At 30.2% G+C, this 27,930-nt stretch overlaps 8 protein-coding genes and 5 pseudogenes across 13 annotated transcripts, besides 8 other annotated features; 6 read left to right on the top strand and 7 right to left on the bottom strand.

Moving 5' to 3' along the window:
• Positions 1-17,088: part of a mobile genetic element that runs on past the window's edge.
• Positions 1-22,842: part of a mobile genetic element that runs on past the window's edge.
• On the top strand, positions 78-1,573 carry TVAGG3_0882680 (annotated as a pseudogene). Its single transcript has one exon. A coding segment is annotated over exon 1 (1,496 nt).
• TVAGG3_0882670 (uncharacterized protein) lies at positions 6,885-7,232 on the bottom strand (the record flags this gene model as incomplete). Its single annotated transcript, XM_051250485.1, has 1 exon — positions 6,885-7,232. The coding sequence occupies one exon, from the start codon at positions 7,230-7,232 to the stop codon at positions 6,885-6,887; it is 348 nt and encodes a 115-aa protein (XP_051085960.1).
• Positions 7,395-8,336, bottom strand: TVAGG3_0882660 (organellar and viral DNA polymerase type B; the record flags this gene model as incomplete). The annotated part of the gene is made up of 1 exon (XM_051250484.1): positions 7,395-8,336. One exon carries the CDS (start codon positions 8,334-8,336, stop codon positions 7,395-7,397), a length of 942 nt encoding a protein of 313 aa, XP_051085959.1.
• Positions 13,437-14,197, top strand: TVAGG3_0882650 (annotated as a pseudogene). Its single transcript has one exon. A coding segment is annotated over exon 1 (761 nt).
• On the bottom strand, positions 14,225-14,836 carry TVAGG3_0882640 (annotated as a pseudogene). Its single transcript has one exon. A coding segment is annotated over exon 1 (612 nt).
• TVAGG3_0882630 (uncharacterized protein) lies at positions 14,872-15,197 on the top strand (the record flags this gene model as incomplete). The annotated part of the gene is made up of 1 exon (XM_051250483.1): positions 14,872-15,197. A coding segment is annotated over one exon (326 nt), but the record flags the coding sequence as incomplete, so codon positions are not given.
• TVAGG3_0882620 (protein of unknown function, DUF4106 family) lies at positions 15,261-16,184 on the bottom strand (the record flags this gene model as incomplete). Its single annotated transcript, XM_051250482.1, has 1 exon — positions 15,261-16,184. The coding sequence occupies one exon, from the start codon at positions 16,182-16,184 to the stop codon at positions 15,261-15,263; it is 924 nt and encodes a 307-aa protein (XP_051085957.1).
• Positions 17,109-17,405, top strand: TVAGG3_0882600 (uncharacterized protein; the record flags this gene model as incomplete). Its single annotated transcript, XM_051250481.1, has 1 exon — positions 17,109-17,405. One exon carries the CDS (start codon positions 17,109-17,111, stop codon positions 17,403-17,405), a length of 297 nt encoding a protein of 98 aa, XP_051085956.1.
• Positions 17,617-18,140, top strand: TVAGG3_0882590 (annotated as a pseudogene). The gene has a single exon. A coding segment is annotated over exon 1 (524 nt).
• Positions 18,446-18,676, top strand: TVAGG3_0882580 (uncharacterized protein; the record flags this gene model as incomplete). The annotated part of the gene is made up of 1 exon (XM_051250480.1): positions 18,446-18,676. One exon carries the CDS (start codon positions 18,446-18,448, stop codon positions 18,674-18,676), a length of 231 nt encoding a protein of 76 aa, XP_051085955.1.
• Positions 19,064-19,101: a mobile genetic element.
• On the bottom strand, positions 19,701-20,320 carry TVAGG3_0882560 (annotated as a pseudogene). Its single transcript has one exon. A coding segment is annotated over exon 1 (620 nt).
• Positions 21,444-21,480: a mobile genetic element.
• Positions 22,843-23,370: 528 nt separating the features above from the next.
• TVAGG3_0882530 (uncharacterized protein) lies at positions 23,371-23,931 on the bottom strand (the record flags this gene model as incomplete). Its single annotated transcript, XM_051250479.1, has 1 exon — positions 23,371-23,931. One exon carries the CDS (start codon positions 23,929-23,931, stop codon positions 23,371-23,373), a length of 561 nt encoding a protein of 186 aa, XP_051085954.1.
• Positions 23,932-24,521: 590 nt separating this feature from the next.
• Positions 24,522-24,562: a mobile genetic element.
• A 364-nt stretch (positions 24,563-24,926) lies between these two features.
• Positions 24,927-25,367: a mobile genetic element.
• Positions 25,368-25,816: 449 nt separating this feature from the next.
• Positions 25,817-26,721: a mobile genetic element.
• Positions 26,371-26,721, bottom strand: TVAGG3_0882500 (transposase-related family; the record flags this gene model as incomplete). Its single annotated transcript, XM_001300778.1, has 1 exon — positions 26,371-26,721. One exon carries the CDS (start codon positions 26,719-26,721, stop codon positions 26,371-26,373), a length of 351 nt encoding a protein of 116 aa, XP_001300779.1.
• Positions 26,722-26,975: 254 nt separating this feature from the next.
• Positions 26,976-27,016: a mobile genetic element.
• Between the last annotated feature and the right edge of the window lie 914 nt (positions 27,017-27,930).

Genomic DNA, 27,930 nt, shown 5'->3' with positions numbered 1-27,930 from the left:
GCAAAACGAACAGCTTAACGAATTTACACCAGCTGAACATATCCATCAAATTCGTTCATATTTTGATGTAATCGATAATGCAATTAATATTGGTGATACTAATAGAAGATATATCGATGCAAAAATTCCATCACAACCAGGAAGCGCAAAGGATCATAACTGGGTCACATTCAATTTATCTCCGCCAGGTGAAAATATGCTAGACCTTTATAACACATTCCTTACAACTACCTATAAAAGTAAATATATCGTGGATAATGCTATTACTGGCTCATCAATTCCAAATACTAATTCTCCAGGTTTTTTGGCGTTTTTGATGAATCAATTTACACCATTGAAGCATATCAGTTATTAGCAAATGGAAGAGTTATTTATAGTCAGGATAACGCAAGAGAAGAAGCATATATCATTTCTAATTCACAGACTACAGAACAAATAAAGAAAGTTGATGTTTTCTCAAAAACGAGACATAAAGATGTATGGAAACGTTCTGGAACAGTTCGAACAGGTCAAATTATCTCAGGACCTTTAGCTGCAGGAGCTGAAATTAATTTTGACATTAAAATAAAGATTCCATGTCGTAAATTCCTTATTCTAGAAGTTATTAGATTTATTCCTGCTTTTGCAGGCAACATTCAGTTAAAGGTTAAATTTAGTAGCGATGCATTTCCAGGTAACAGCACTGCCGGTAGAAGATATTTTAGCTCATAATCCTTCTTTAATCAGTCAGGTAAAAGATAATTATGACCCACCAACTAATAAATTTGTTCCATGGAATGAACCATTCAATATGATAACAGCAGTTTCTAAATCAAATGGTGAAATTACTGTTTCAACAGTTGAACAAAGATTAACGAAGAAATCAGCTGAATTCATTGATTGCTTCATTCATCCTAAAGCATTTTCACTCGATCCAAATATTTACACTGAATTAGTCGATCATTATACATCACAAGCTTTATGTTTTCCAATTAAAGTAATGGACTGGATTCCTATGGACGGTTCGTTCAGTAAAGGTTCACCATCAGCAACTTTCACAGCAGCTTATACACCAATTAACGTTAAAAGCATTTGGGCTTTATTTAGGAAGAATGATAATTATATCGTGAATTTCGAAAATCCTCAATTTGAAACCCTTCAATTATCAATGGGCGCTTATGGAAGTATGCCAGCTGAACCCGAAGCTCTTATGGTCCTGTGTTCTATGAAATGGTTGCTAATGCATGCAATACAAATAACGATATGATAGGATTTAATGAAGATGTGATGAGGTCGTTAATTGATGATGGAAGCGTTAAACATTTATATGAATCATACGATAACACTCATTTCCTCTGTGGATTCCCTACGGAAACTGATTTCACATTTCAACAGGGTCAAACATCAACGGCACCAATTACATATAAATTAGGTGTTAAAGCTGATGATACAAATATAAGCGAAAAATACACTGTCAAACCTTTATTAGGATTTCTTAGAAATGCTTGTTTCGCTATTCAAGTTAGACCAGCCGGCATCCCTGCTGTTAGAATTGATGATTATAATTTAGCTGCTGATGGAGGTGATAGAAAAAAATAAATGTAGTTAATTTTTAATTTTCTGATTTTTTTATTTTTATAAAACGATGGAAAATAACTGGGAAACTTAGTAGCTGATGAAGATTACGAAATTAACACAAAATATCCGTATCAAATAAGAAGAAAGAAAAACGGAAAGACTGTCAGTGAGTATGAAGAAAAGAATGGATATATAAGATTAACCCTTAACGGTAAAAAATATCTTAAGCATAGATTAATAGCTATTCAGTGGATTGATAATCCTGATAGTTTTGGGGAAGTTGACCATTACGATAAAGTTAGAAATAATAATAAGATTGATAATTACATTGGTGTTCAAGTTCTACAAATAATAGAAATAGAAGTAAAGCAAATGGAGTAGAATATAATTTCGTTGATGAAATCAGTGAAAATTCAATTACTGTTTCACATTATGGAAATCATGAATTTGAGGATTTATTTTACGACATCAATGCAGATTTGTTTTATTATTATAACGGTCGTCAGTATAAAGAACTATACATTAATGAAAACATAAATGGTTCATTATATGTTAACGTTTATGATGTAATGGAAAAAGAACGTGCATTACATATAGTAAATTCAAACGCTTACATAATTTAATATGAAAAGTTTATTTTTGTCTTGAACGATAAAAATATATTATATCATTTATGACTTCAGAACTTTAATTTCCTTATGAAAGTATTTTTAGTCGTTATTGAAAAGTTAAACTTCTCTTCAAAACAGGGTGCTGTTGATTTGCATAAATCAAATGCGATTTCCTGACCCGTGAAGGGCTTGATATAATTTCATTATACTGAACTCAGAATCTTTATCATATTTTCCAACAGGAATATGAATGTTCTTATCTTCATTATAATAGCATTGTACTGCGTCAGGAAACATTTCGTTAGCGGTTAAAGCAATGACATCTTGTTTTACGCCTTTCATACGTGCATGAAATGCAACTTCACCAATGTCATTTATTAAAAGGTCTATGTAAGTCTTCTTTCCACAAAATATCGACTTGTAAGCTAAACTTTGTTTATCTTTTGTGATTTCTGCAAAATCTGAATGAAACTGACCTAAATTCTTTCCTATTAATTCACGACCATATCTTTTCTGAAATTCCCGAGCTAAACGTGGTATGTCTTCATTGAAAATATGCATGCTATCACAGTCCTGGTAAAGATTTAAGCCCATATCCTCAGCAGTGCAAAATACTTCATTCATGATACGTTTCGACATAGATAAGATATTAACACCTAAGGGGCAAAAGTTAAAGTGTCTGCAAATGCTTTTAGTTAGTTTGAAAATAGTTTTATCCGAACCATCTAAACCTTCAAATTTAATGATATGGTTATAATTTCTGATGGCATACCTAACAGCATCTTTATCATCAATGATTTTAATTTTCGACTCTATCGGGGACAAAATAGTTTTTCCATAAATACTGTTCAAAATTAATTTAATATTTTCTTGTAGCGGATTTTCTTCCTTCTTATACTTTAATCTCAATTCAAACAATTTCTTTCTTCATCTCTTATTCTAAAATCTCTTTTTTCATCGTAGTAGTAACCCTGTAATACTTCGCAGCTGATGCCCTGATATTTTATTAAATCCTGCAAAGCTATGTGGTCCACATACATTAAACAGCATGTGTTAGAACTTCTTGGAACCTTTAGCTCCGGGTTTAATTCTGGATCTACTGTTATTAATGGAAAGTGCCTTTTAATCTTAATCTCGGTTATTTTTATTAAAACAAAGAATCCGGAAATGAATTTCTCACCTTCAGGCTCGCCCTGGTCATCATCGAATAAATGTTTTAACAAATATTCACTGTTTAACATTTCTTTCTTCATAACCTTTGGAATTCCTTCTAAAGTATAAAGTCTCGCATAGCTGAGGGATATAATGAAACAGCATCGAAGTCAGCAATGAGTTTCTTTTCGCTCTTTTGTTTCATGTTATCTGACAGCATACATCTTCCACCTTGAATACAGCGTGAAATAAATTCTCTTGGTTTATTTGAAAGGTCATATAAATTTCCATTCGGGAAATATACTCTGTTTTCGAAAAGTTTGTTAGCGATTGAACAAATGCTAACGTAATCATAAACGTTTAAATCAAACTCTTTCAATATATCATTTCTGAACTTAACAAAACCTTCTCTTAAAATCCTTACGTCCTGTTTGCAATAAAATGAGCTATATTTTTCTAAATCGAAATGGTTTTCATCTATTCTGCAGTTTTCGATTAAATCTATGTTTTTCATGAACGTTTCAATATCTTTTACAAACTTACACGCTTCAGAAATTACGCCAGTTTTGTTATCATTAACTAATAAAGAGCTTGAATAATATTGATACGGAAATACTTCCTTTTCACCACACTGCAAATGAAACATTTCAGGAAATAGTTTAAGCTTCTTATTTATAACAGTGTATGAATCTTTAATAATGATTGCTTTACCTTTATATATTCCCGTTATCTGCATTGTTCTAGAACCCTTAATAATTGGTGTTCCGCTAATTTCTGTTAAATGTCTTAAAATGAAATTGATATCATAACTGAGGTTATGAAAATATATTAAACTTTTATCAGGAATTCTTTCTAAAAATTTTGTTGCACAATTTTGACCCCAAATGCTTTCGCTAATCTTTCCATCTTCACTATCATAACAAATGTTAAAGGCTTTATGAACTCCATCAGTGCTACATTCAAAGTCAGCGAAGAAAATGTGTTCAGGAATGAATTTTTGTTTTGATTTATCACTATCTTTACTTTCAGACTTTTTCTTTAACTGAACACAGTAGTTCGGGGTATAATTTAAATCTTTAAACGGTGCAAGTTTTTGTTTATATAAATCTGTTGTATAAGTGAAAAGTTCACCATAAGATAACGGTTCAAAGTAATTGCACTCTCTTAATGTTTTCAAAATATCCCATAAAGGAGTTGTTCGCGTAGAATCAATAACAAATCTATTTTCCCTTTTCTTATATATTTTCATTTGACGCTCAATATTCCAGCCGCCTAATGATTTGAGAATTTCGTTATAATTTATGATAAAATATGTTGTCATAGGTAATCTTTCATTTAACATGTAATGGTCTTCAACAAGAAGTAAGTCAATAGTTCGAACAGTTTCACATTCTTTTGGTATATATCTCTTTATTTCATTATGTCTAGAGTCATTGAAATAACCAATGGTAACATTAAATGCTATGCCTGTTGCGTTAGAAATTTCCTGAATCTTACTTTGTGGAAAATCTCTAACTCTAATAACTTCACGCATGTGGTCTACCGTCTGCTCATCAACTCCAGCCTGAATGCAAGCATAAACGAAGCAGTTATCTTCTGTCATCAACTTAGCAGTTCTTTTGTTAAGTTCATTGAAAATTTGATAGCGTTCAAGATTTATAGGTAATCTGCAAAGATACTTCCAAAACTCTCCACTTCTCTTTTTATTCGTTCTCTTTTCATCAAGAATTTCATTCCAAAAATCATCTATATCCTGTTTATCTCCTATTTCTTTAAGTCTGTTTAATAATCTTTGCTGACGTGCTGTTAATTTGCTTTCATCTCTTTTTTCTCTCTTCTGTGGCTTACCTTTCTTAATATCGCTCATCGTTAATCCTTCATATTCAGTTAAATCATACATTTTAATTTCTTCGAGGTTCTTAATATTTGTCATGAAGAAATCATAATGTTTTTCAATTATTCCGGCTGCGTTTGCTTCAATCTCTGTTATAAAGTTTTATTGCTTTAACTGATGAAGCAAAGCTCCGATGTTCTCGATATTCAATGTTGAATTAGTAAATTTACCATCGAGTTTATAACAAATCATCCATTTTTGCTGTGAATTTACTTTTATCTTCTGCAGAAGCCTAATAAACATTTTACCGAAACGTTCATGTAGGTAATTTCTGTTTTCTTCATTGAGTTCACGAATATTAAAATCTATGATTCTATTTCCTGCTTTAACATTTTTGCATTTATTATTTTCATCCTTCTTTAACCATTTTTCGTCATCAAGAGCTTTATCGTCTATAGATTTAATAACTTCGTTTGCTTTGCGTAATTGTGCAATTGCTTTTGCATACTTTACAGCTATATTTTTCTTTTCTTCATCGCTTTTCTTCTTTCTCGTTTCACCTACATTAACATTAGTTATATCATACATTTCTTTTCTTACTTCCTTCGGTACCGCTTGTTTATGATATAAATTAACCTGAACATCATTTAAAGGAAATGTTTTGTTATTAATGTAATCATTAATTTTCTCGTAAGTGACTACACCTCTGTAATCATTGAGGTATTTAGCTAATGAAGATTTGTTAGTCGCATATCTTTTGCTAACTTCAATGCCAGCATTCTTCAATAACTTCTTAATTTCTTCATGGTCTAATCTAGATAGCTTTTTATACATCTTTTATGGAAAATAAAAAAAAATATTTTCCGTAAAAAATATAATTTAAAAATAAACTTAATTTTTTAAAATAATTTATATTTTTAATTTTAATAAAATAATGTCTGAGTACAAGTTCTATTCATACAATGCTCTCGCTACTGCTGTTAAGGGTGAATTCATAAATGGAAAAAACGTGAACGTTATATTCAATAAAAAGTCTGTGAAAGAATCTAAATACGGTCAGTTCGTTAAACCATACGCTATCATTATTGACAGAAAACGTTACACACCACATGAAATAGCAGTATTACTTAAACAGAAAGGAATATTTGTAAATATCAAAGATACACATTATACGATTATGAAGAACTCTAACGTTGAATTTTTCAGCATTGTTTTAGATTTATCGCAGCAGAAAGAATTCAAGAAGGCGCAAGGCGCCGAGATGGGCTCAAAGAGCCCTCCAAGTGAAGTAGTTGTGAAATATTATCCTTCATCTCTGAAGACAATAACGAATAAAGATATAATCAATAAGCTCCTACCAGTAATTGAGGAAGCAACGATTGAATATGATGAAGAAGGAACGGAAATGATTGAGGAAATAGACCCTGAAGCTTTATAAGAAAATTTATTTTTGAATAACTGAAGGTGTCACCACGTCACCATGTCACCAGGTTAATTAACTTCTTTTAAAAATGATGACAACATGACATTTAGACAACAGGTACGAAAGGAGGAAGGCATTTATGAATTATTTTTGTAAATAATTAGTTACGGTCAGTCAGTTAGTCAGTCAGTAAAATTTACACCAAAAATATATTTTAGTTGAAAAGGTTAGATCTAACCCGATATCTACCCCTTGAACTTTTTATAACATTCGGTCATAACTTCATCAATTTCATTTAAATCACGATTTAAAAACTCATTGACTTCATCTTAACGGTATCATTTTGTAATAAGAATATTTTCTTTAGTTTCATGTCAACATCCCGAACAGCACAAAGGATAAAATCATATTCATTTCTTCCGTTAAACATTTCTTTTCTTTCTCGTTCATCGTTAAATAAATTATTGAAAATATAAACAGCGGTGTAAAAGTTATGTACTGTATTAAATGCTGAAGCTTCACCTATTTTAGATTTTAGGATTCTTTTAGTAAGTAAATTGTTATCGTTCTTTCTCTTTTCCTTATCGTTCATGTCGAATCTATCGAACCACATATCCTGTATTTCATCGAATTTACGAACTATAGAATCCGTCATTTCCCTGGTTAATGAGGGGTAATCATTATTAATTTTTTCATATAATTTGTCCATATGATTTTCATCGACGTTTCCGGAAAACATTTAATTAAAGCAAAAATATATTTTAGTTGAAAAGGTTAGATCTAACCCGATATCTACCCTCATTTCTACCCAGTTATTTTATAAACGTTTCACATGATATACGTTATGAATTCGTGAAATTTTAAATATTTTTGTAGCTTCTATTTCTTCAGTTAATATATCAAAAGTTTTAACGATACCGAAAGTTTCTTTATACTTCTTCTTGACATCAGATAAAAGGAAATCATCGGCTGTGGGATAGTTTTTATTCAGAAATTCTAACATGTTCATTTTATTTTCTGCTGGTTTCTCTGCCTCCCTCTTTAAATCTTCGTAATCGTTTCTCATTCTTTCTATCTCTTTTACTGAATAGTTATATTTCCTAATTGCTGCTTTACATTTCGAACACTGAGGATTCATTTTTGCGTTATATTCTGAAACCTTACCTGCTAAAATAACTAAAGCATCAATGGCTTTCTTTAAATCTGAAGCAGTTGGTTTTATCTGTTCATGCCATACTTTACCTCTTCTGTCTTTATCTCTAATCTCCCACACACATTGAGCAGCTAATGAAACAAAGTTATCGTATGTCTTAAATTCCTCAGATTTATAAATATCTGAAATGTTTTTATAAATCATGTCGCAGTCTTTATCCATAACTTTGTGGTTACAATGAAAACCTAAGAATTCAGAATTTACCTTACGAATGAATTTCTTAATTTCTGCAGAATCACTAACTTTAACTTCAATTTCATCGAATTCAGGAATAGTTAGTTTCTGTTGCTGAACTTCAGGTAATTTAGGTAAATGGTCTATGATATCTTGCATTTCATATAACTCCTCTCCATTTGTTTCATCTTTCGCGCTACAGTCTAAATTACTTGTTAAAAGTTCCTGCTTAATTTTTTGTATTTCTGTTTCGAAAGTAAATGAAGAAGGAATGAAGTTTTTCATTTCTACTAACATTGACGTAGGATTCATGACTAATGAATTTGGTGCCGTTGATGTCGAAAGTGCGGATGTTTCGATTTTTGTAATCATATTTATATAAAAATAAAAAATAAAAATAAAATAAAAACTAACTTTATTTTTTATTTCGGGAAAATTCATGAAAATTCATGAGGGTAGAAATGAGGGTATAAATCGGGTTATATCTACCCTTTTCAACTAAAATATATTTTTGGTGTAAATTTCATTAACTGACTGACTGACTGACGGCACAAAGTGGCTTAACGAAAACATTAATATATAAAATTCATGAAAATTCATGAGGGTAGAAATGAGGGTATAAATCGGGTTATATCTAACCTTTTCAACTAAAATATATTTTTGGTGTAAATGTATGAAAACATAAACGAAAACATTAATATATAAAATTCATGAAAACATTAACGTAAACATTTACGAAAACATTTATTTCCTGTGCTGTTGTCTAAATGTCATGTTGTCATCATTTTTAAAAGAAGTTAATTAACCTGGTGACATGGTGACGTGGTGACACTGAAAACATTTACGAAACATTAATGAAAACATTTACGAAAACATAAACGATAAAATTTATTTTCGGGGCTGTTGTCTAAATGTCATGTTGTCATCATTTTTAAAAGAAGTTAATTAACCTGGTGACATGGTGACGTGGTGACACTGAAAACATTTACGAAACATTAATGAAAACATTAACGATAAAATATATTTCTGCAGTTCATCCGCTACTTTATTAACTAATTAATTACAGACATAAAATATATTTAGTTCATAAAAATTTTTTGATTAATTTTGGCTTATTTTTATCCTTCCAGTAATCCTTTTCGAGTTCCGATAAATGTGTAGGGTTCGATTCTCTCAAATTTCTAGAAGGAATTTTATCATCCACACCTCCTTCATAAACGACAGTGTATTCATCTTTGTCTTCATCATAACTCACAATTTTATTAACTATACCTCTTTTTGCATCATCAACCGTCTTAGCTAATCTTCCATTTTCGCTTTCAACTAATCGAAATCGTGGATAAAACGCAACCGAATGGTCAGCTGCTTTAATTAAATAACCATTACCCTGTGAGGAATCAACGATATAATAATCATCACTTAACTGATTTCTTACCTTTTCATGTGGTTTATGTTCAAGAATGATTCTAACTTTAGTTCCTGGCAGTAATGATGAACTTCTTCTTTCCTCCATTAACATTCTCTTTTGTTTTATGTATTCATCCTCCTCTTTTGAAGTCATTTCGTTTGGTTTAAATCCTGTGCTGTTATGAGTTGATTTATTATAAGCATTAATAACTTTATTCATTGATTCCTCCGTAAAATCTCTTTCTTTATTTAAATCTCTTAGCGTTCTAATGAAACGATTAATGATTCCTAAAATATTATGTTTATGGTCTTCAGTCGTGTAATGAGTAACGTTATGTTTAATCAAAAATTCTGTAATTTCATTTGAAAGGTACGCTGAATCCTGGTCTGAAGTTAATGAAGTGGGATGATGTTCTGCCATGAACGTCTGCAAAACTCTTAAAACTTCTTTTGTTCCTTTATTTTTCATTATATACGCAAAAGCTTTACGTGTATTAACATTAATGAAAATCAAAAATGGTGGCTTTCTTCCTTTCTTACTCTGAACGAGTGTATCAAATTGATATGCATCATGGTTTTAGAATAAATGGGAAGGTAGTAGTCGTATGGATTAACTTTAACCTGATGAACTATATTTTCATCATAAAATCTCTTAATTTCTGTTCTATCATTAAATCCCGCATTCTTTGCAGCTTCATAGAATTTTTTAAATGACCTCCACGGTGATGATTCGAAAACTTCTTTTAAACTCATTTATGTAAAAATAAATTTAGTAAATTTCATGCTGTTCGCTCTTTTGGAGCTCAGGACTTTCATTCCGTTCTAACCCATGCATAAACTGTAATATACGGTGGCATATAATCTGCACCCGAACCTGTTGGATTTGTTGTGAAAGTGTGTGAATGATTTCCTGTGGTTCCACAGAAAATACCTGCGCTTGAATCTACTGGGTCACTTGAAATATCATATCTATTCATTCCCTGTCTATCCCAACCTGCTGCAAGATTTGTATAACATCTTTTTGTTATTGAATGTGAATGATTACCTGTTGTGTTTGTAGTTCCTGTATGCTTATGCGGTAGAAGGTTTGCTTCTAAAATTTTCTTTGAACCACCTGTTTGATTTGAAGAGTTAGCACAGTATAAGAATTTATCTACAATCTGCTGCCACGTACCAAAACCTAAAACACTTGCTGGATTTGTTGAGTTCATTGATGTATATAAAGAACCAACAGGATATATAGCTTGCAATATTTCATTTTTCATGCTTGTAATCGCATTTGTTGCATCAGTTCTAAATTCATCGAAACCATCGAGAACATGAGTAAGATTATTATATTCCACATTCTTTTGACCAGGTAATTGATGATGTAATTGAATGTCATTAACTGTTAATGAATCTATATTCGAAAATCTTTCATTAATTTTACCATTAACCGCATCATTTACTTCTGACTTCTTCACATAATTTTCATTGACTCATTCCTTTGCTTCTTCTGTATAATCTATTGCTTTGTTCTTAGCATATTCTGTTTTTTCATCTACATAAGTTTTGTCTGCTTTCTTATCATATAAATCTTGAGCAGCGAATTTAACATTATTTTCATCATCCATGACATAAACATTTTTACAGCTAATGTCTTTCTTCGTTGTTATGTTTTCATTCGATGTTAAACCTTGTGGAAAGTTAGGAGGTTTATAATATAATGCATCCCCACCAGTTCCGCCAACCGTTCCTTCAATACTTTCTATAGCAACAGTTGAGAAGGAGTTATGTGTATGTTCTTTATCTGCTTTTTTATCTAACATTGCTGGTAGTTCATATGTTTCAAAGTTTCTGACACGACCTTCAATGTTCATACATTTACTATCTAAACTATTAAGAGTATCTTTTACGCTTGTACTTGGATTCTCTAAAGGTGCACTTGAACCAAGGGTATAGTTCAATATTATGTCGTCTGCTCTAACAGTAGTGAAGGATTAATGTGTATGGTTCTTATCAGCTTTACTATTTAATGTAGCTTGAAGTTCATTTATATCGGAGATATTGTGTTTATGAGATTTCAAAACTTTGTTCGTTGCGTCAAGTTCATCTTTGTCAGCTTTACTTTTAATAGCATCTTCAAAAGTTATTTTTGCCTTAACTCTCAACATAAATCTTGGTTCAACTAATACACCGTTAACAAAGAAGTATGAAGCATAAATTTCATTGTTATAACCAAATGCTTCTGGTGCTTTACCTGTGTCATACTGTACAGTACAACGTATGTCATAACCTTCAGCACGAATGAATTTATATCTTCTTTCATTAACATCTTCCGTCTTCACTTCTTCATCCTGTGTTAAATATCCATGATAATCCGTTATAATCTGTTCATCTGAACTTATATAATGAACAGGGTTTTTATCTGCTTTATTATCTAATTTCTCATTAACATCATTCACCTCTAATTCAACTCTTCCGCCAGAACTCTTATTATCATTAATCTTTTTCATTAATTCAGTAATTACGTCATAAAGACTATATTCTGTTTTCGGTTCTGTAAATAATGAGTCAAAATTTCTTTTCATCATTACATCACTTACATTAATGATATCAGCTATACCTTTTTCATTTATTCTCTTCATTAATTCTGCAATAATGACGAATATATAATCTGTTAATTTATTCTCTTCATCAAGGGTTATAGAATGATTTGAAATCGAATCATTAACACCTCTAAATAAATCAATAACTTCAGGATACACGTTTTTAATGTCTCGAATAACCTGACCCGTATCCTCTGGTTTCTCCTCTTCTTCGTGGGCTTCGCCCTCGCCGCTACGCGGCTTTATGTCTCTAGCCATCATCAACGCAGCCATAACCGGAGGATTTGTTGCTACCTGTTCGAAAATCTGTCCGTTATGTACGGTATATCTAAATAATTTCTTTGTGTTTGTTAAAACATTTGAAACAAGTCTTTTAAAACCATCCACAAAATTTCCCGTTTCACCTAATGTTCTTGCAGCATCTACAAGCTCACCCATTCCCGCTTTTGACCCCAAAAACGTCCATATAGCGTTTATCTCACTCTGTATAGTTGTCCATTCAGCGAAACTAACACCCGCATTCGCTAAGTCGAAAATGAAACCCAGTGGATCGAACTTAATTCCACCTTCTTTTTCAATTTCAACGAACACACTAACATGAGATTTTAAATATTCTTTCGTTAAAATCGTTTTTCCTGATGTCATGCTGTTAACGGAACTATCACCGTCAAAAGTTAACGAATTCAATTTCGTCATTGATGCTTTTATTTCATACACCGCTTTATCTATAGTTTTTGGCTCACCTTCTTTAGAAGTGTATGAAACATTAATGAATGAATTATATGTATTCATGAATGAGTTAAAATCAATGATTTTCATTAATGAAGCCTTTAATGATTCATTAACTGTTGAATCCCTTAATTCAATTACTGAACTGTCATTAATGAAAGGTACACTGCAAACCGTCGAGTTTGGATCAAATGCCGTAGTCGGCTGGGGAGTATTAATTATATAAGTCATTAAATCATTAAGTGATGCAAATAATGTTGTTGTTTTTGATTTAATTTCTTTAGCATCTGTTATATACGGTAATTTTATTTCTGTAGTTTCTGAATTAAAGATATTCGCTAAAATGTTTTGTAAACTGTTTTGAACAGCTGTATAAACCGTTGAATTCGGAACCCTTACGATTTCACCATCCTTAATAAAGGGCATTGCACATGGCGTAGTGCTTGGGTCAAATCTTTCGGGATTATAATTCAACATATATTCTAATGCTTCATAAACAGACCTATATACTGTTGTGTTATCTTTTTCAATAATTTCACCGTCTTTTATAAACGGCATTGTACATGGCGTTAATATTGGAATGAATTTTTCAAATTCTTTCCATGAGATATAATGTTCAGTTTTTCCGTCAGTGATAATTAAATGCTCATCATCAAATGAAAACGTGTATGAACCAAAAATTAATCTTTTCGCCCTATCAGCTTCATAAGAATATGCGGATATACTCATATTTTTAATTAGAATAAAAATGTTGTTCTATTTGCAAAGTACTGATCCTAATGATTACGGGACATTAAAATTACAAACTAACCTTGGTCTTCAGAATGAACCACTAGCTTTCAGAGTTCTTGATTTTAGCACTATCGCTTCATTTGTTATAACAGACACTAACGATTTCATTACATTTGAAATTGATGGTATTAGTACTGAAATTCATTTTAAAGCAAGAAATAAATATGATATTGATACGTTAGAAAAAAAGATTCAGGATCTCATTGATGAAAAATTTAACGGAGCCCTTAACTGTGAATTAACTGATTCAGGAATAATAAAATTTAGTTCCGAAAAAGAATTTAAAATTACTGATATGACTCATCGAGCACGTTTATTATTAGGTGCTTATCATCAAGAATTACCGTTAAAATCTTCTATTGAAAATCAAAAATATATAATTGAAATGAAATCTGCCCTACATATGTTATGGAAACTGTTTATATGTTGAATCAAAAATAAGTAATGTAACAGGAATTTCAGGAGTTAATAATAAAAATTCTGTTATAGAATATAAATCGTTCTGTTACGCCGTTAATTCTGTATTCATGCCTAATTTTCCGATTTTATTAAGGCACGAAGGAAAATGGGTTCGAATTCAACCACACCATTTAAAAGATATGACATTTAGATTAGTTGATTTTCAAGGCGAACCAATTGAAATTAAAGCTCCTGTCAATGACTATAGAAGTTGATTTTTGGTCTAATATAAGAGCTAATGGACTAGATGATGAACCAAGCAGGGATAAAAATATAAAATTTAAATTAATTCGTTAAAACATATTTCAAGCAAAGTTTATATTCTGTTGAAAGTTTTGTGTATTCATTCGAATATTTATACTTAAACTCAACTCCTGTAGTTCCTGGTGTTTCGATTATTCTAATATTACCGATTTTCATAAATACGGCATTGACCAACATTCGATTTCAGGGTCGAGATAATCAATAACGCACTGTTTCCCTGTTATTCTTGATATAACATTTTCTAAATCCTCCTTTGTTAAAATTATTTGATTCTTACTAATAAGATTTGTCAAAAGCTTCTTATCGTCTTTGAGTAATATTGTTTGGTATAAATTAAGGAGGTAATGGTCTACGTTATCTGAAGAAGTTTGAATAGTTGAATATGGATTATCTTGAGCATCACGATTATTGGTTCTAATGGAGGTGGATATTCTAACTTAACTTCACTGTTAGCGTTTGCGTTTGAAGCTGTGTTTAAATTAACGGATTTCAGCTTTGGCCTAGGTTCTTTATCTTTCAAGTTTTCGGAGCTGTAATTTTTGATTATAATATTATTTGTCGTTCTTGAATCAACATTCGACGTCGGTTCGATGGAACATTCACTGCACCGGCTAAGATGGATTTACTTCTCATTTTCTAGAGAATAAAAACCTTTTATTACTATAAAAATGAATAATATCTTTGATAAAGGTTTAAACGTGAAACTTGAAAATGAAAATCTTGTTGAATTCACTGAAACGGGCGCAGTTTATAAAGATGTTGAGGTGTTAAATAAGAAATCAAAAGGCAGAAGTCGAAATATGAACATCGATTATAAACCATTTACTATTTACGTAAATGATGGTTCTGGTGGTTCAAACATTAAATATGCAGAAAGTAATAGAGTTTATGCGTTAAAAGGTGAAGCACCATCAATTAAAAACAGTTATTCTAATCTTTATCCTCAAAAACTAACTAATCCAGAAAGTGTGGACATGAATGACACCAAAAATATAAACAGAAATGGTGATAGAGATGGATGGAATCTATTCACTACACCTCATCTAAAAATAAAGCTTTAAAATAATGTTGGTCTTTCCCAAGGTATATTTTTAACATTAATTGTATTAGTCATTATATGAATTTCTAAATATGAACGTGGTGAAATGAGTGATTTATAAGCATCCCAGATTTCATCAAAAGGTAATGTTATACCTGATTGCTTCCAAATTAATTCTATATCGTATTTTGAGAAACCTTGAAATATAACGAAATCAGTAATGAGACGTTTAATGTTTAAAGCTAAAAACCTCCACGTCTGCATTAGTATTGCTACAGTCATGTGATAATGTCTGACTTTAGTAATTAAATTAGCTAATGGTGAATCTGGTTTTGAAACTAAACCTTTACCAGCGAAATCATCACAAACTAATAAAGTGTTTGATGGATATTTTTTAAAAGGATATTTTGAAAGTTTTGAGAGAATGTAGTTTGTCAATCGTTTCATATCATACGTACCATCCTGCTGTCTCAAATGATGTTTATCAATAATTCTTTCCATTTCTTCCGAGGTCTTTTGCATTCCTGATTGTATAAATTCAACTATTGCATAATATTTCTTCTTTCTTCTTATATAACGTTGAAGAAAAGAAATTAATTCGCTATCTGGAACTTTAATTACTGATGCCTGAACTTTACTCATAAACGTCTTCGCTGTTGAATCCATTGAATCTGAAGTTGCTGATATAATGATTTGGTCATAATATGAATTCGCTCCTTCGGAGCTCAACACGCCTTTAGCGTGTTCAGAGCCTAACCGTTCAGTAATTAAAATATGACGTATTAAATTAAAAGTCTTTCCCGAACCCATTTTTCCGCAATAGAAATACACACCGTTTGAACAGAACTGATAATCCTTACTGAAGGGAAGAATTAATGAACTATTGAGTTTATCAGATTTTTCATTCATTTTTTCATCTACTTCTTCAAATAAATGTTTCATTTTATTATAATTAAAAATGCAAGTCAGAAATTTTGTTAATACCGTTCCCAGTCTTAATGATAAAAGTATTAAAATCTATTATGAGCACATATTTTCACAACCGTTTAAAATAATCAATGGTGAATACATTTATGAATACCCTAAACACTGGGTTGATTATAACACTGGTGAAAAAGCAATTGAAATAAGACAGATAAAAACCATTCCTGCAGGACGAACCATTGAATTATATAACTTTGGAATAATAAGAGATAATCATCAATATGATTTACAGATTTATATAGATTTAGACACAGGAGATGATATGACAGCATTTAATAAAAAGATTAAATCGGTTCTTATTGAACAGTTAAAAGGTGCCGGATATCCTCAACCTAATGAAGTTGATATGTTTTATAGTTTTGAAACTAATTCAATAGAATTTCGTGTTAATTCAAATTCAAAAGCTGGTTTCATATTTGATTTAAAAGATGGTGCTGTCGGTGATGAGATTGAAAATATATACACGAATAAAAATTTTCAAGAGATTACAGGAATTAATAATGATGAATGCTTTTATCGATTTGCTCAGTTCGGAGCAGAACAGATAACATTAAATGACCTCCTGGAGTACTTACCAAAATCAATTTCCATTAAAAATGATGATTATTTATTAACATCAATTTCATTTAATGGTGTTTGGTCCAGAGAAGCGGCAATCATTAAATCAAGTATAAGTGAATTCGCTGAAGATTCTATTTTATGTTTATCAAACTGTTTATATTCTCCGCCGAAGCATTATTCAATAACTAATTATGTTAATAAATTTAATATAAAATTAGTTGAACCATCGAGCCTAAAAGATATTGTCCTTCCTGATGACAGAAAAGATAGTATTATTATCGAACTCATATTAATCGCTTATTAAAATTTAATTATATATAAATGAGTTCAACGACTGAAAGCGCATGGGCTAGTTTTGATGAAGACCCTAAACCGCGGAATTATAATAGAATTGTAATTCCTGTAGGTCTTTTATTAGCTGCTGGTGCTGTAGCGGGACCATATTTATATAGAAATTTATATAGAACACCGATTAATTCAACTGCCGGGGCTGATCTTATTCCAACAGGTCTGAAAAAATCTACACCGATTCAAACAAGCCCGACACAGGAAAGGAACCGCGAACCACTCACACGTATTAGGTCTTTTATTAATTATTTAAAGAATAGAAGAAATTAATTTGTAATAAATGACGTCGTTAAATGTAAAAATAATTTGTGATGATATTACTATCATTGATGATGTAAGTGAGTGTGCTAATATAATTGATAGAATTAATGAACTAATAAAGAGGTTCAGTGGTGAAAAAGTCAGAGTTTCATTAACGTTTAGCTCCGATGAAAAATTTTATGAGTTAATCATTATGAGAAATGATTTTAATAAGCATTAAATGGTATTTTCAACACTATCAGCTTTGTATGGAGGTTATAAAGCTATTGACGGTTTAACTGGTGGAGCTGTATCAAAAGCTTTAAAAAATAATGCTGGAATGCTTGTGGGAGCTGCTGCCAGAAAATTAAAATCTGAAAAGTTAAAGAAATTAGGTAACTGGGTCGCTGATCAGTCGCAGAACCTTTTAGGTGAAGATAATGAAATATCTAAGCAGCTAAAAGATTTTAAAGGTCAGTTGAATGGCGAAGAGTTTAAATTAAATTCACTTAAAGAAAAGGAGAAACAGCCAGAATATCCACCAATTGAGGCACCGCCGATTAATTCAGCACCTGCGCCATCACCATCACCAGCGCCAGTAACTGCAGTCGCACCATATGACCCTGGCGGTTATGGAAGACCTTTTGACCCTAAAACAGGAGGTTCGAATTGGTTCCATTACGGTCGAAGATATATTTTAGCTAAAATCGCAAAAGCAAAGAAACTGTTAAAAACTAAAAAAAGAAACCAAGAGTTTTAAAGTAATTAAATGGTTAGAGATTGTTCTCGAATACCCTGCACCACCTGAAACGCCTAACAATAATGATTTATATAATCGATTGAAAACTTTAGGTAAAGCGTATTTATGGTTTAATTATCCTTATCATATGGCGGCTTATAAACTTTATAAACACTATAAAGAAAGTAATAGACCTTCAACCGACCTAGTTGATCCGCAGGAATTAAGGAAAAGACGACGAAGCCGCTAAGCGGCTCAGATGGACTCAGAGAGTCCTCATAAAAAATAAAGTTAATTTTAAAAATATTTTTTATTTTTTACTTTTAATAAAATGAGTACTAAAATTACTGAAGCAACAAAACAAAAGTTTTTAGTTGAATACATTAAATCAGGAACTATTCCAGAAGGTTTTTATGTTCATCAAATGAAAGATGGTAGTGTTCAATTTAGAAAAATTAAGCAGCCATTAAATAAAGATGGAATATTAAGAAAGATTAAATTATATGAAGATAATATAGCAGAACGGAAGAAGAAGTTAGAAGAATTCGAAAAATCAGATTAAGCCGCTTAGCGGCGAGATGGACTCAAAGAGTCCTCATGAAATAATAAATTTTATTTTTATATAAAATGAATTTTACTAATAAATTATTAATTATCGTTTCATTACTTCTCATCTCCCGTGAAGCTCGTTTATGGTATGAATCTATAAAAGAGTTTGAAGACAGCAGCGATGACATTCCTGAATCATGCCAACATATTTACTGTTGAAAATTCACAAAGTTAGAAATGAGGTTAGATATCGGGTTAGATCTACCCTAAGCCGCGTAGCGGCGAGATGGGCTCAAAGAGCCCTCTAAATTAATTTTATCATTTATGAAAAATTTAGTATATACAGAAATTAAAAAATTTTTGAGTTAATTTATTTTTAAGTTTATTTTTTTACTCTGGGTGTTGTAAACAGAAATTCATCAAAAGTGACACCTCAGAAAAGCTAAAATATTGAATTTTTGGAACTTTTGATAGAGCACGTTTTTAAATATTAATTAAAGTAAATGTATATTTTGTAAAGATTCTTTTTAATAAAAAAATAAAATTTTGAAGAAGAACACAAAATCTTCTGAAAAATAATATCACATAAACTCATATTATTTTCTAATATATAACTATTTTATATAAAAATCAAATTCAATGATCTTAAAAGCGAAGGATAAACCTCAAAATTTACGAATATAATGAGTGGGAATATAATGCTTATCTATCATAAAACCATATGAAATATCAATTTTTGCTTTACGCCTAATTTTTGACGACAATTAGCAAAAAATGTTAAATGTTAACACTCAGTCCATTTGAATATGAAAAATAAAATTGACTTTGATTAAATGTTTTTATTTATCATGCAATTCTTCTTGCGACCAAAGATTTGAATAAAATTTCAAAAAATAAGATAGCTTAAAAAATAATATACGGTAGTGTTTACTAATAGATGAATAGTATATAAATTCTATTAAATGGATTTGATCCAAAAAAATATATAAAATTTGATCATAAATAAAATTGTTTAGTAGTCATTTAAAATGATGTAATTATTCAAATTTTGCTAAGACCCATTCGTCTTTGATATATAACTCCCATTTTTGCATTTCTGGCTCGTACCAAAATTTTGAAACTTCGAATAATTCGTTGGGAGTGTAATTACTATTCGTTTTTGGATTAATATCGAGAGATAACTGTGGTGTATTGTTGTATTTTTCAATGAACTGCTGAACTGAGTCCTTGATTTGTTGAATATCATCCAACTCGTCTGGCAAAAACTTTTCTAAGCTTGGCCACAGGCGCTCCACCTTGCCGTTCTGTCTTGGCATATACGGCAAGGTGTGCTTCCAAACTATTCCGTTTTCCTGCATAACCTGGCCGAATTCACCGCGGTTTTCACCGCCGTTATCGGTCCAGATGCAGTAAGGAATAAACTCCTCTAAAAGTTTTCTTAAAACCTTCGCTGTTGAGTTGGAAGACTTGTTTTTCAATAATTTAGTTTTGAGAACTTTACGTGTCATATCATCCAATATGGCAAAAAATGGAAAAGAAACATTACCGTGAAGGTAATGAATATCGCAGTGCCATATCAAATTCTTTGATATGGCACGATATTTGGTAGGTGGATCTGCTGGTTTGTAATCTCTTTTGAAGATAAACCTGATTCCATCATAAATTTTTCCACTTGATGATGCTTTATTTTTTGTAAATTGTCAAAAATTTGATCTTTTGTCAAATCTTCTATTTTTCAAATTCTTTTGCAATTTCTTCTTTTTCTTTCTCACAATCGGGATTTTGAGCAATATTTTGAAACCTTTTAATCAATAAATAAGTTTTTGAAATTCATCCTTTATATTGTGAAACACAAGAATTAATTAATTGTTTTTGCTCAAATGTTGGTGGATTTGGTTTTCTGCCGCGACTAACTTTTGGTAATTCGATTTCTTGAAGTTGAAATGCTCTTCTTATTGTATTTCGGCAACATTCAATTTAATTTTACCATTTTCCAATTCAACTTCCTTTCCCACACTTTTGTAAGATTCACCTTCTTCTATTCTTCTTTTAGCTTCAAATAGCCATTCTCTGCTTATAGATTTGGCAGTAGTCATAAAAGTGGTCCTTCTTTTGTGATAAGATTCAAATTTGAATGTGGATGATAAATAAAAATCAAAAATAATTGTTATAATTTAAATGAAGAAGTAATTTAAAACGATTTTATTTATGATCAAATTTTATATATTTTTTTGGATCAAATCCATTTTAATAGAATTTATATACTATTCATCTATTAGTAAACACTACCGTATATTATTTTTTAAGCTATCTTATTTTTTGAAATTTTATTCAAATCTTTGGTCGCAAGAAGAATTGCATGATAAATAAAAACATTTAATCAAAGTCAATTTTATTTTTCATATTCAAATGGACTGAGTGTTAACATTTAACATTTTTTGCTAATTGTCGTCAAAAATTAGGCGTAAAGCAAAAATTGATATTTCATATGGTTTTATGATAGATAAGCATTATATTCCCACTCATTATATTCGTAAATTTTGAGGTTTATCCTTCGCTTTTAAGATCATTGAATTTGATTTTTATATAAAATAGTTATATATTAGAAAATAATATGAGTTTATGTGATATTATTTTTCAGAAGATTTCATTCTATATGCCTATGAAAAGTACTCTCAAAACTAACTTTTTCCTAATTATAATTAAATCTAGAATATTGTATTATGCTTAGTATTATTTCATTTTTCTCATTCAATTTAGAATTTACAAATGTCAAAAAATTGAGAGCTGTCACTTTTGATGAATTTCTGTTTATTACATGGGTGTTAAAATCTATGATAAAAAAATAAATAAAAAAATTTTAACGTTAATTTTTAAGTTTATTTTTTAAAAATTATTTTTTTATTTTGTGAAGTGTCAAAAATTTTAACGTTAATTTTTAAGTTTATTTTTTTAAAAATTATTTTTTTTATTTTGTAAAGTGTCAAAAATTTTAACGTTAATTTTTAAAGTTAATTTTTAAAAAAATATTTTTTTTATTTTTTGTAAATGTCAAAAATATGTTTTGTAAATTTACGATATCCGATTATTTTGTCAAAACATGAAAAGGGGAAATGAGGGGCGTAGACCCTTGGTACCCAATTTCATGATACTAACTAAAGCAGTTAGCCGCATTAGCTGCAGGAAGAGAGAAGAACCCGAGAATGAAAGCAAAAAGAGAACGTGAGGCTAAAGAAAAAGCTGAAAAGGAAAAGGCTGAAGAGGCTCATTGAGCCTCATGAGGGTCGAAGACCCTTTTCCATTGAGAAGAAAGAATAAATGATATATTTTTGTTTGTAATAAATGTATAGACAAGTACCTTTAACAGTTGCTTTCAGTTCTGAAGACGAAAATGTTAAAATAAATGGAAATAGAATTACATTTAAATTACCTATTGAGTGGGCTGTGAATATAAATGAAAAATATATTGGTTTATCAAATATGTATATAACGCGAGGATTTAGAAAGGTTGAATTTGAGCTTGAAGTTGTTGTTATAAACGATACACAAGAATTTAAGCAAACTATTCACATATATAAATATTTCAAAGATGATACAACATTATATGAATGCATGAATGATTTTAATGAAATTTTCGAAAAGAAATTTAACAAAAACGCTTTAGGATTAAATGTGTATCTTGATAAATTAGGTGAAGAAGGAATTCATCCGCAGATTATAGACTTTCATTATGAATTTATTGAACAAATAGATGATTCACATACATGCACATTTGTTATATACTCGCCGTTTAATGAAGTAGCAGAAAAGAGACAAAGTGATTTTAGGATAGGTTTTAAAATTTCTCAGTATAATGAAGACTTCATGAATGTATTTAATTATAAACCCGGAGAAGAACGAACAGTATTATTACCAATAATAACATATAATGTATGGGACAGAAAACAAGTGATCTTATATTCAAATATCGCTAAAGGGGTTGAAAATGAATTTATTGGACATACTAGAGCATCACCATTAACAAATATTAAATATTATAAGTTATCAGGAAATAATAGAGAATTTTGGATTGATATGTATTCTACACATGATCATAAATGCCCCGTTGTATTACCCGAAGACAGAAAGGATGTTTTCTTCCTTGAGGCTCAGTTAATGAATTCAACTATTGCAACTTTATAAGAAAATTTATGAAAAATTCACAAGGTGAGAAATCGGGTTAGATATCGGGTTAGATATACCCTAAAATTAATTTTATCATTTATGAAAAATTTAGTATATACAGAAATTAAAAAAATTTTGAGTTAATTTATTTTTAAAAAATTATTTTTTTACTCTGAGTGTTAAAATCTATGATAAAAAAAATAAATAAAAAAATTTTAACGTTAATTTTTAAGTTTATTTTTTAAAAATTATTTTTTTACTCTGGGTGTTAAAATCTATGATAAAAAAATAAATAAAAAAATTTAACGTTAATTTTTAAGTTTATTTTTTAAAAATTATTTTTTTTATTTTGTGAAGTGTCAAAAATTTTAACGTTAATTTTTAAGTTTATTTTTAAAAATCATTTTTTTTATTTTGTAAAGTGTCAAAAATTTTAAAGTTTATTTTTAAGTTTATTTTTTTTAAAATTATTTTTTTAGTTTTGTAAATGTCGAAAATATTTTACGTGTCAAACGGTTTTTGTAAATTCTAGTAATTTGAGTACTAAGGGGCGTAGACCCTTGGTACCCAATTACTAGATACTAACTTAAGTATTATATCACCAAAACTCTTTGGGTAATCATCAAAAGCCTGGAATGCTAATAAGTCATTTAATGGAATGATCAAATCAAATTCTAAATACCTTTCATCCTTAGCATCTTTCAACCATTGACCATCATTTGGATTGAAATATACCCTACATACTGAATTGTCCATTTTCTGAACATTATTGTATAAACTATGGACAAATTTCTTTGTCTTCCTTTCCGATTTTGGTTTATATGTAGCATATGCAAAACCTTCTTTAACCATTTCCATTTGCAAATATCCTGTATCTCCTCTATCTGTCTCAACTTCTAATTGTCTAAAAATTTGATTACTTGACTTAAATCCAATAAATATTCTATTACAATTAAGATATTTTTCGTCATCTGCATTTCCTCCAGCAGAAAATGCTGAATCATCTTTAAATTCAAAACTTGATTTTATTTTTATCCTATCATGACGTTTGAAATAAGCTTCACCTAAACAGTTAATATCATGTTCGGATTTTGTTAATCTCATATGAGACCGTCGACATGATCGACGATCATCGCAAAACTCGGCCCTGAGGATTGTATTTGCAGGCTCTGGCCTTTGCTTGGGCCAGAGCTTCGTATGGGAACTCTCTCTGGGCTGGTTTCCTCTCCGGCCGCCCCGAATCAGGGCGGTCTTTGAGGAAACCGGCCCCGAGGATGGTTTGCGAAGCTCTGGCCTTAGCAATGGCCAGAGCTTGTGATTTTAATGAAGAGCCAAGTTCTCGGATCGGGCCTAATGAGGACGACCGTCGAGGAACTTGGCTCTGAGCTGATGAATTGTAAACTCTGGCCTCGATGAAGGCCAGAGTTTTTAAGGGAATGTTTTGATGGGATGAGCCTATGCTCAGTAAGCTCATCCCATCAAAACATTCGTTTAAAAATTGAATTAAAAATTATCGTATGCATTGAAAAATTAAAAAAATAAAAATGAACAATATTATTATATAATGAGAATAGAATAAATTATCATAAAAATGAATAAAATTATCCAAAAAAATTGAAAATTTTAAAAATTAAATAAAAAATAACAAATTTCATAAGAAAATTAAGGAATAGAGAAATATTAGATAGAAAGAGTGTTACATATTAAGTTCTGTCAAAATGTAAGCTGTTGAATTTTTTGAGAGGGAAATAATCGTCGAGGAAGTAAAAAGTGACTCTTTAGGAAATATTATTAGAAATATGATAATAAATATATTTGGAAAAAATATGATTTTTTCAAAAATTGAAATGTTCATAGAATATTTTGAAATATGTAGGGAATTGAATTCGGTAATATATGATAAACAGGATTTTTAAATTTCAAGGAAAAATAGCTTTTGTGAATACTTTTGAGAACTCTTCTCAAAGATCATGATTCAAATATATTAAAGAGCCAAAATATTAGAGATGAGTTCATAATCAAAATTTTACATTTTAATTATTTAGAAAAACGTATTAACCTCAATAAAAAATATCTCAAAGATTAATAGTTAATTTAGGGTTTCCTAGCTATCTAGAGGGAATTGTTCCTTATGATGTATATATTTATAATGTATGCATCATAAGGAACAATTCCCTCCTTAAACGAGAAAACTTGTTCGAAATTGTTTATCATTTCGAACAAGTTTTCTCGTTTTTAATAACAAACTAAAGGCTATGAGGCACTGATTATATATTAGTGCCTCATAGCCTTTAGTTCCCAGTAGATAGCTGGGAAACTTTCTCCAAATGATAAGTTATTTAGAGAAAGTTTCCCAGCTATCTAGAGGGAATTGTTCCTTATGATGTATATATTTATAATGTATGCATCATAAGGAACAATTCCCTCGCTGAAGTGAGAAAACTTGTTCGCAATCATTTCGCATTGCGAACAAGTTTTCTCACTTTTAGTAGGGAACTAAAGGCTATGAGGCACTGACCTTATATCAGTGCCTCATAGCCTTTAGTTCCCTGTAGAAAAGATCGAAATTTTATTGTGATTTTAACTGATCTATATTTCGCTTGCGTTATTTGAATCTTTTCTTTTGCATATGTCATTCCTTTCACTTTTCGAATTTCATTTGCCTGCATGCTCTCTCGTTTTGGTTGAAAATCAACTCAATCTTAAAATGAACTTCTTCATTCTTTACAATAAATTCAATTTTTTTCGAGATATATCTTTATCTACCCCTATGTGAGCTGCATATTCTTTCTCGCTAAATTCTTTTGATTCTTTAGAGCTAAAAATCAAGTTTAATAAAAATAATGTTTATTCATAATTTTGAAAACCAAATTCAAATTTGAATGAGAATTTTTGAAAAAATATAGAATATTTCAATAGTTTGGAATCTCTTCAACTTCCCACTGCTTATTAACACATTTTTTCCAGAGCGGTTTATCATCCTTGGTCCATTTCTTAAATTTGTTGTAAACCTCTCTTGGAGTGTATGGTCGAACTCCAATTTTTGGATGAGCGCCATGTGGCATGTCATTGTATTTTTGCCTGAATTCTTCTAATTCCTGATTGATGCTCTCAAATTCTGAAGACTTTGGAGTATTTTTGTCCAGTGATGGTCAGAGGCGTTCAATTTTGCCATTTTGACGTGGCATGTATGGAGCTGATTTTCTGATTTGAATGTCATAAGTACTCAAAAATTTTGTGAACTCTCCCTCATTTTCTTTACCGTTATCTGACCAGAAACAGAAAGGTGCTCCATATTTTTGAACTGTTGCAATTGCCACTTTTGAAGTTTCTGTTGAACTTTTGTTACGAAGCAATTTCAATGCTAACAAATAACGACTTTTGTCATCAATTATTCCATAAACCGGTAAAGTTTCTGGTTCTTTCAAAAAATGAATATCCACATGCCAGATTGTATTTGGAAGAATTGCTTCATAATCCACATAATATGCTTTTGGATTACTTTTATCTTTTTCTTTGTAAATTCCCAGAAATTTTGCTGCCTTAATAACTGCATTGTAACTGATTTAAAATTGTTTTGGATTCATATTGAGAGTCCAATACAATTTTTTGAACCCCACATTTGTAATTTTCATAAGAATTCTGAACCTTCAAAATTAATTCTGGAGTTAATTCCTCTTGTGGAGGAGCACTTTTAATTTTTGGTGTACCACCGATTTCTTTGAATGCTTTTTTGAGAGTATTTCTTGAAATTTGTTTGAAAATTGTAACATTTTGATAAGAATATGGAACTTTTTTCAAAACTGTTGCGTAAGTTAACTCACCACTTTCAAGTTTTTCATACATATATCTTACCCATTCATTTGGAATACGAGGTCTCGAGTTTTCGTTCATTTTTTTTACTTTACAAAACTGTTTATTTTTCAGAATTTTTAAATTTGAAAAAATCCATTCTATATCTGATAAATAATATATTATTTTTCAATCAAAATATTTTGATTATCATCTCAAAAGTGTTCTCAAAACCTAGTTTTTCTTATTTTGGATAATCTTAATATTTATATTATTATAAACTAATTGAACACCATATGTTTTTGTATACTTTTACAAAAAAATTGATAGATTTGTGATACTTCCCCCGACGATAGAATTGAATAGCTTACATTTTGACAGAACTTAATATGGAACAGATCAAGTTATTTTTTCTGGATAAGATATTATATGGATAATTGGATAGAAAATACAATTATATAATCTTGTACCTGGTTTAATTAAGCTAATTGTCATCAGAAACTTGTAATTTTTATGAATTTCAGATTTTCTTTTCATTACTGCTTTTCTTAATAGGTCAAGTTCTTATTTACGTTATAAAGTATGATATTTACAAATATCAAGTTATCGTGTTTTTTGAGAAATTATGAGAAACAAACAAAAATGAAAAAGATAGGAATAGCAATGAATAGTGATGTGGGTACAGAAAATGTAAGAGATATGAATGCAAAGCAATCAGTATTTAGGACATTGACCATAGATTTCGAAAAAAAAAGCTGCATATTGAGCGAAAACTATGATTATATTATAAGGCTGTCATTTAAAGCATAATGAAACTATTCCCTTTTCATTTTAATCGAATAAGATAGTAAAGATTTTTGAATTAGCTAGAAACTGATGAGATGTTTTCACAAATCAGATTTTTAATCTCTATAATGCATAATTCACTCAATATCTCAATTTTGATATTGCGAGATATTTTTGCTATCGGTTTCGCAATTTTGACACAATAGCAAGAGGGTTCTATAAGCATTATTATCAACGTAGAATCTGAATATCATATCAGAAAATGTCGCAAATCTGACATTTACCCGACCAAATAGCAAAAATAATTGAATACTTTTCGCAAAAACTTTAAAAATCGATAAAAATATGAAATATAGATATTAAAGAGACTTTTTATATAATATTCATAAAGATTTTCCAAAAATATGATACCGCAAAATTAAAAAAGTGACGTCTTGAGTGGAGTCAAATGTCGAAATTGCTAGCTAAATGTTTTTTTAGCGAAATTGCGTATTGTACGTTTTTTCGCAAAACGAAACCCTTAAA

Source organism: Trichomonas vaginalis, chromosome VI (assembly GCF_026262505.1).
Source record: "Trichomonas vaginalis G3 chromosome VI, whole genome shotgun sequence".
NCBI classification, from domain to species: Eukaryota; Parabasalia; order Trichomonadida; family Trichomonadidae; genus Trichomonas; species Trichomonas vaginalis.
The sequence above is the reverse complement of the archived record's forward strand: the minus strand, read 5'-3'. Positions and strand labels throughout refer to the sequence as shown.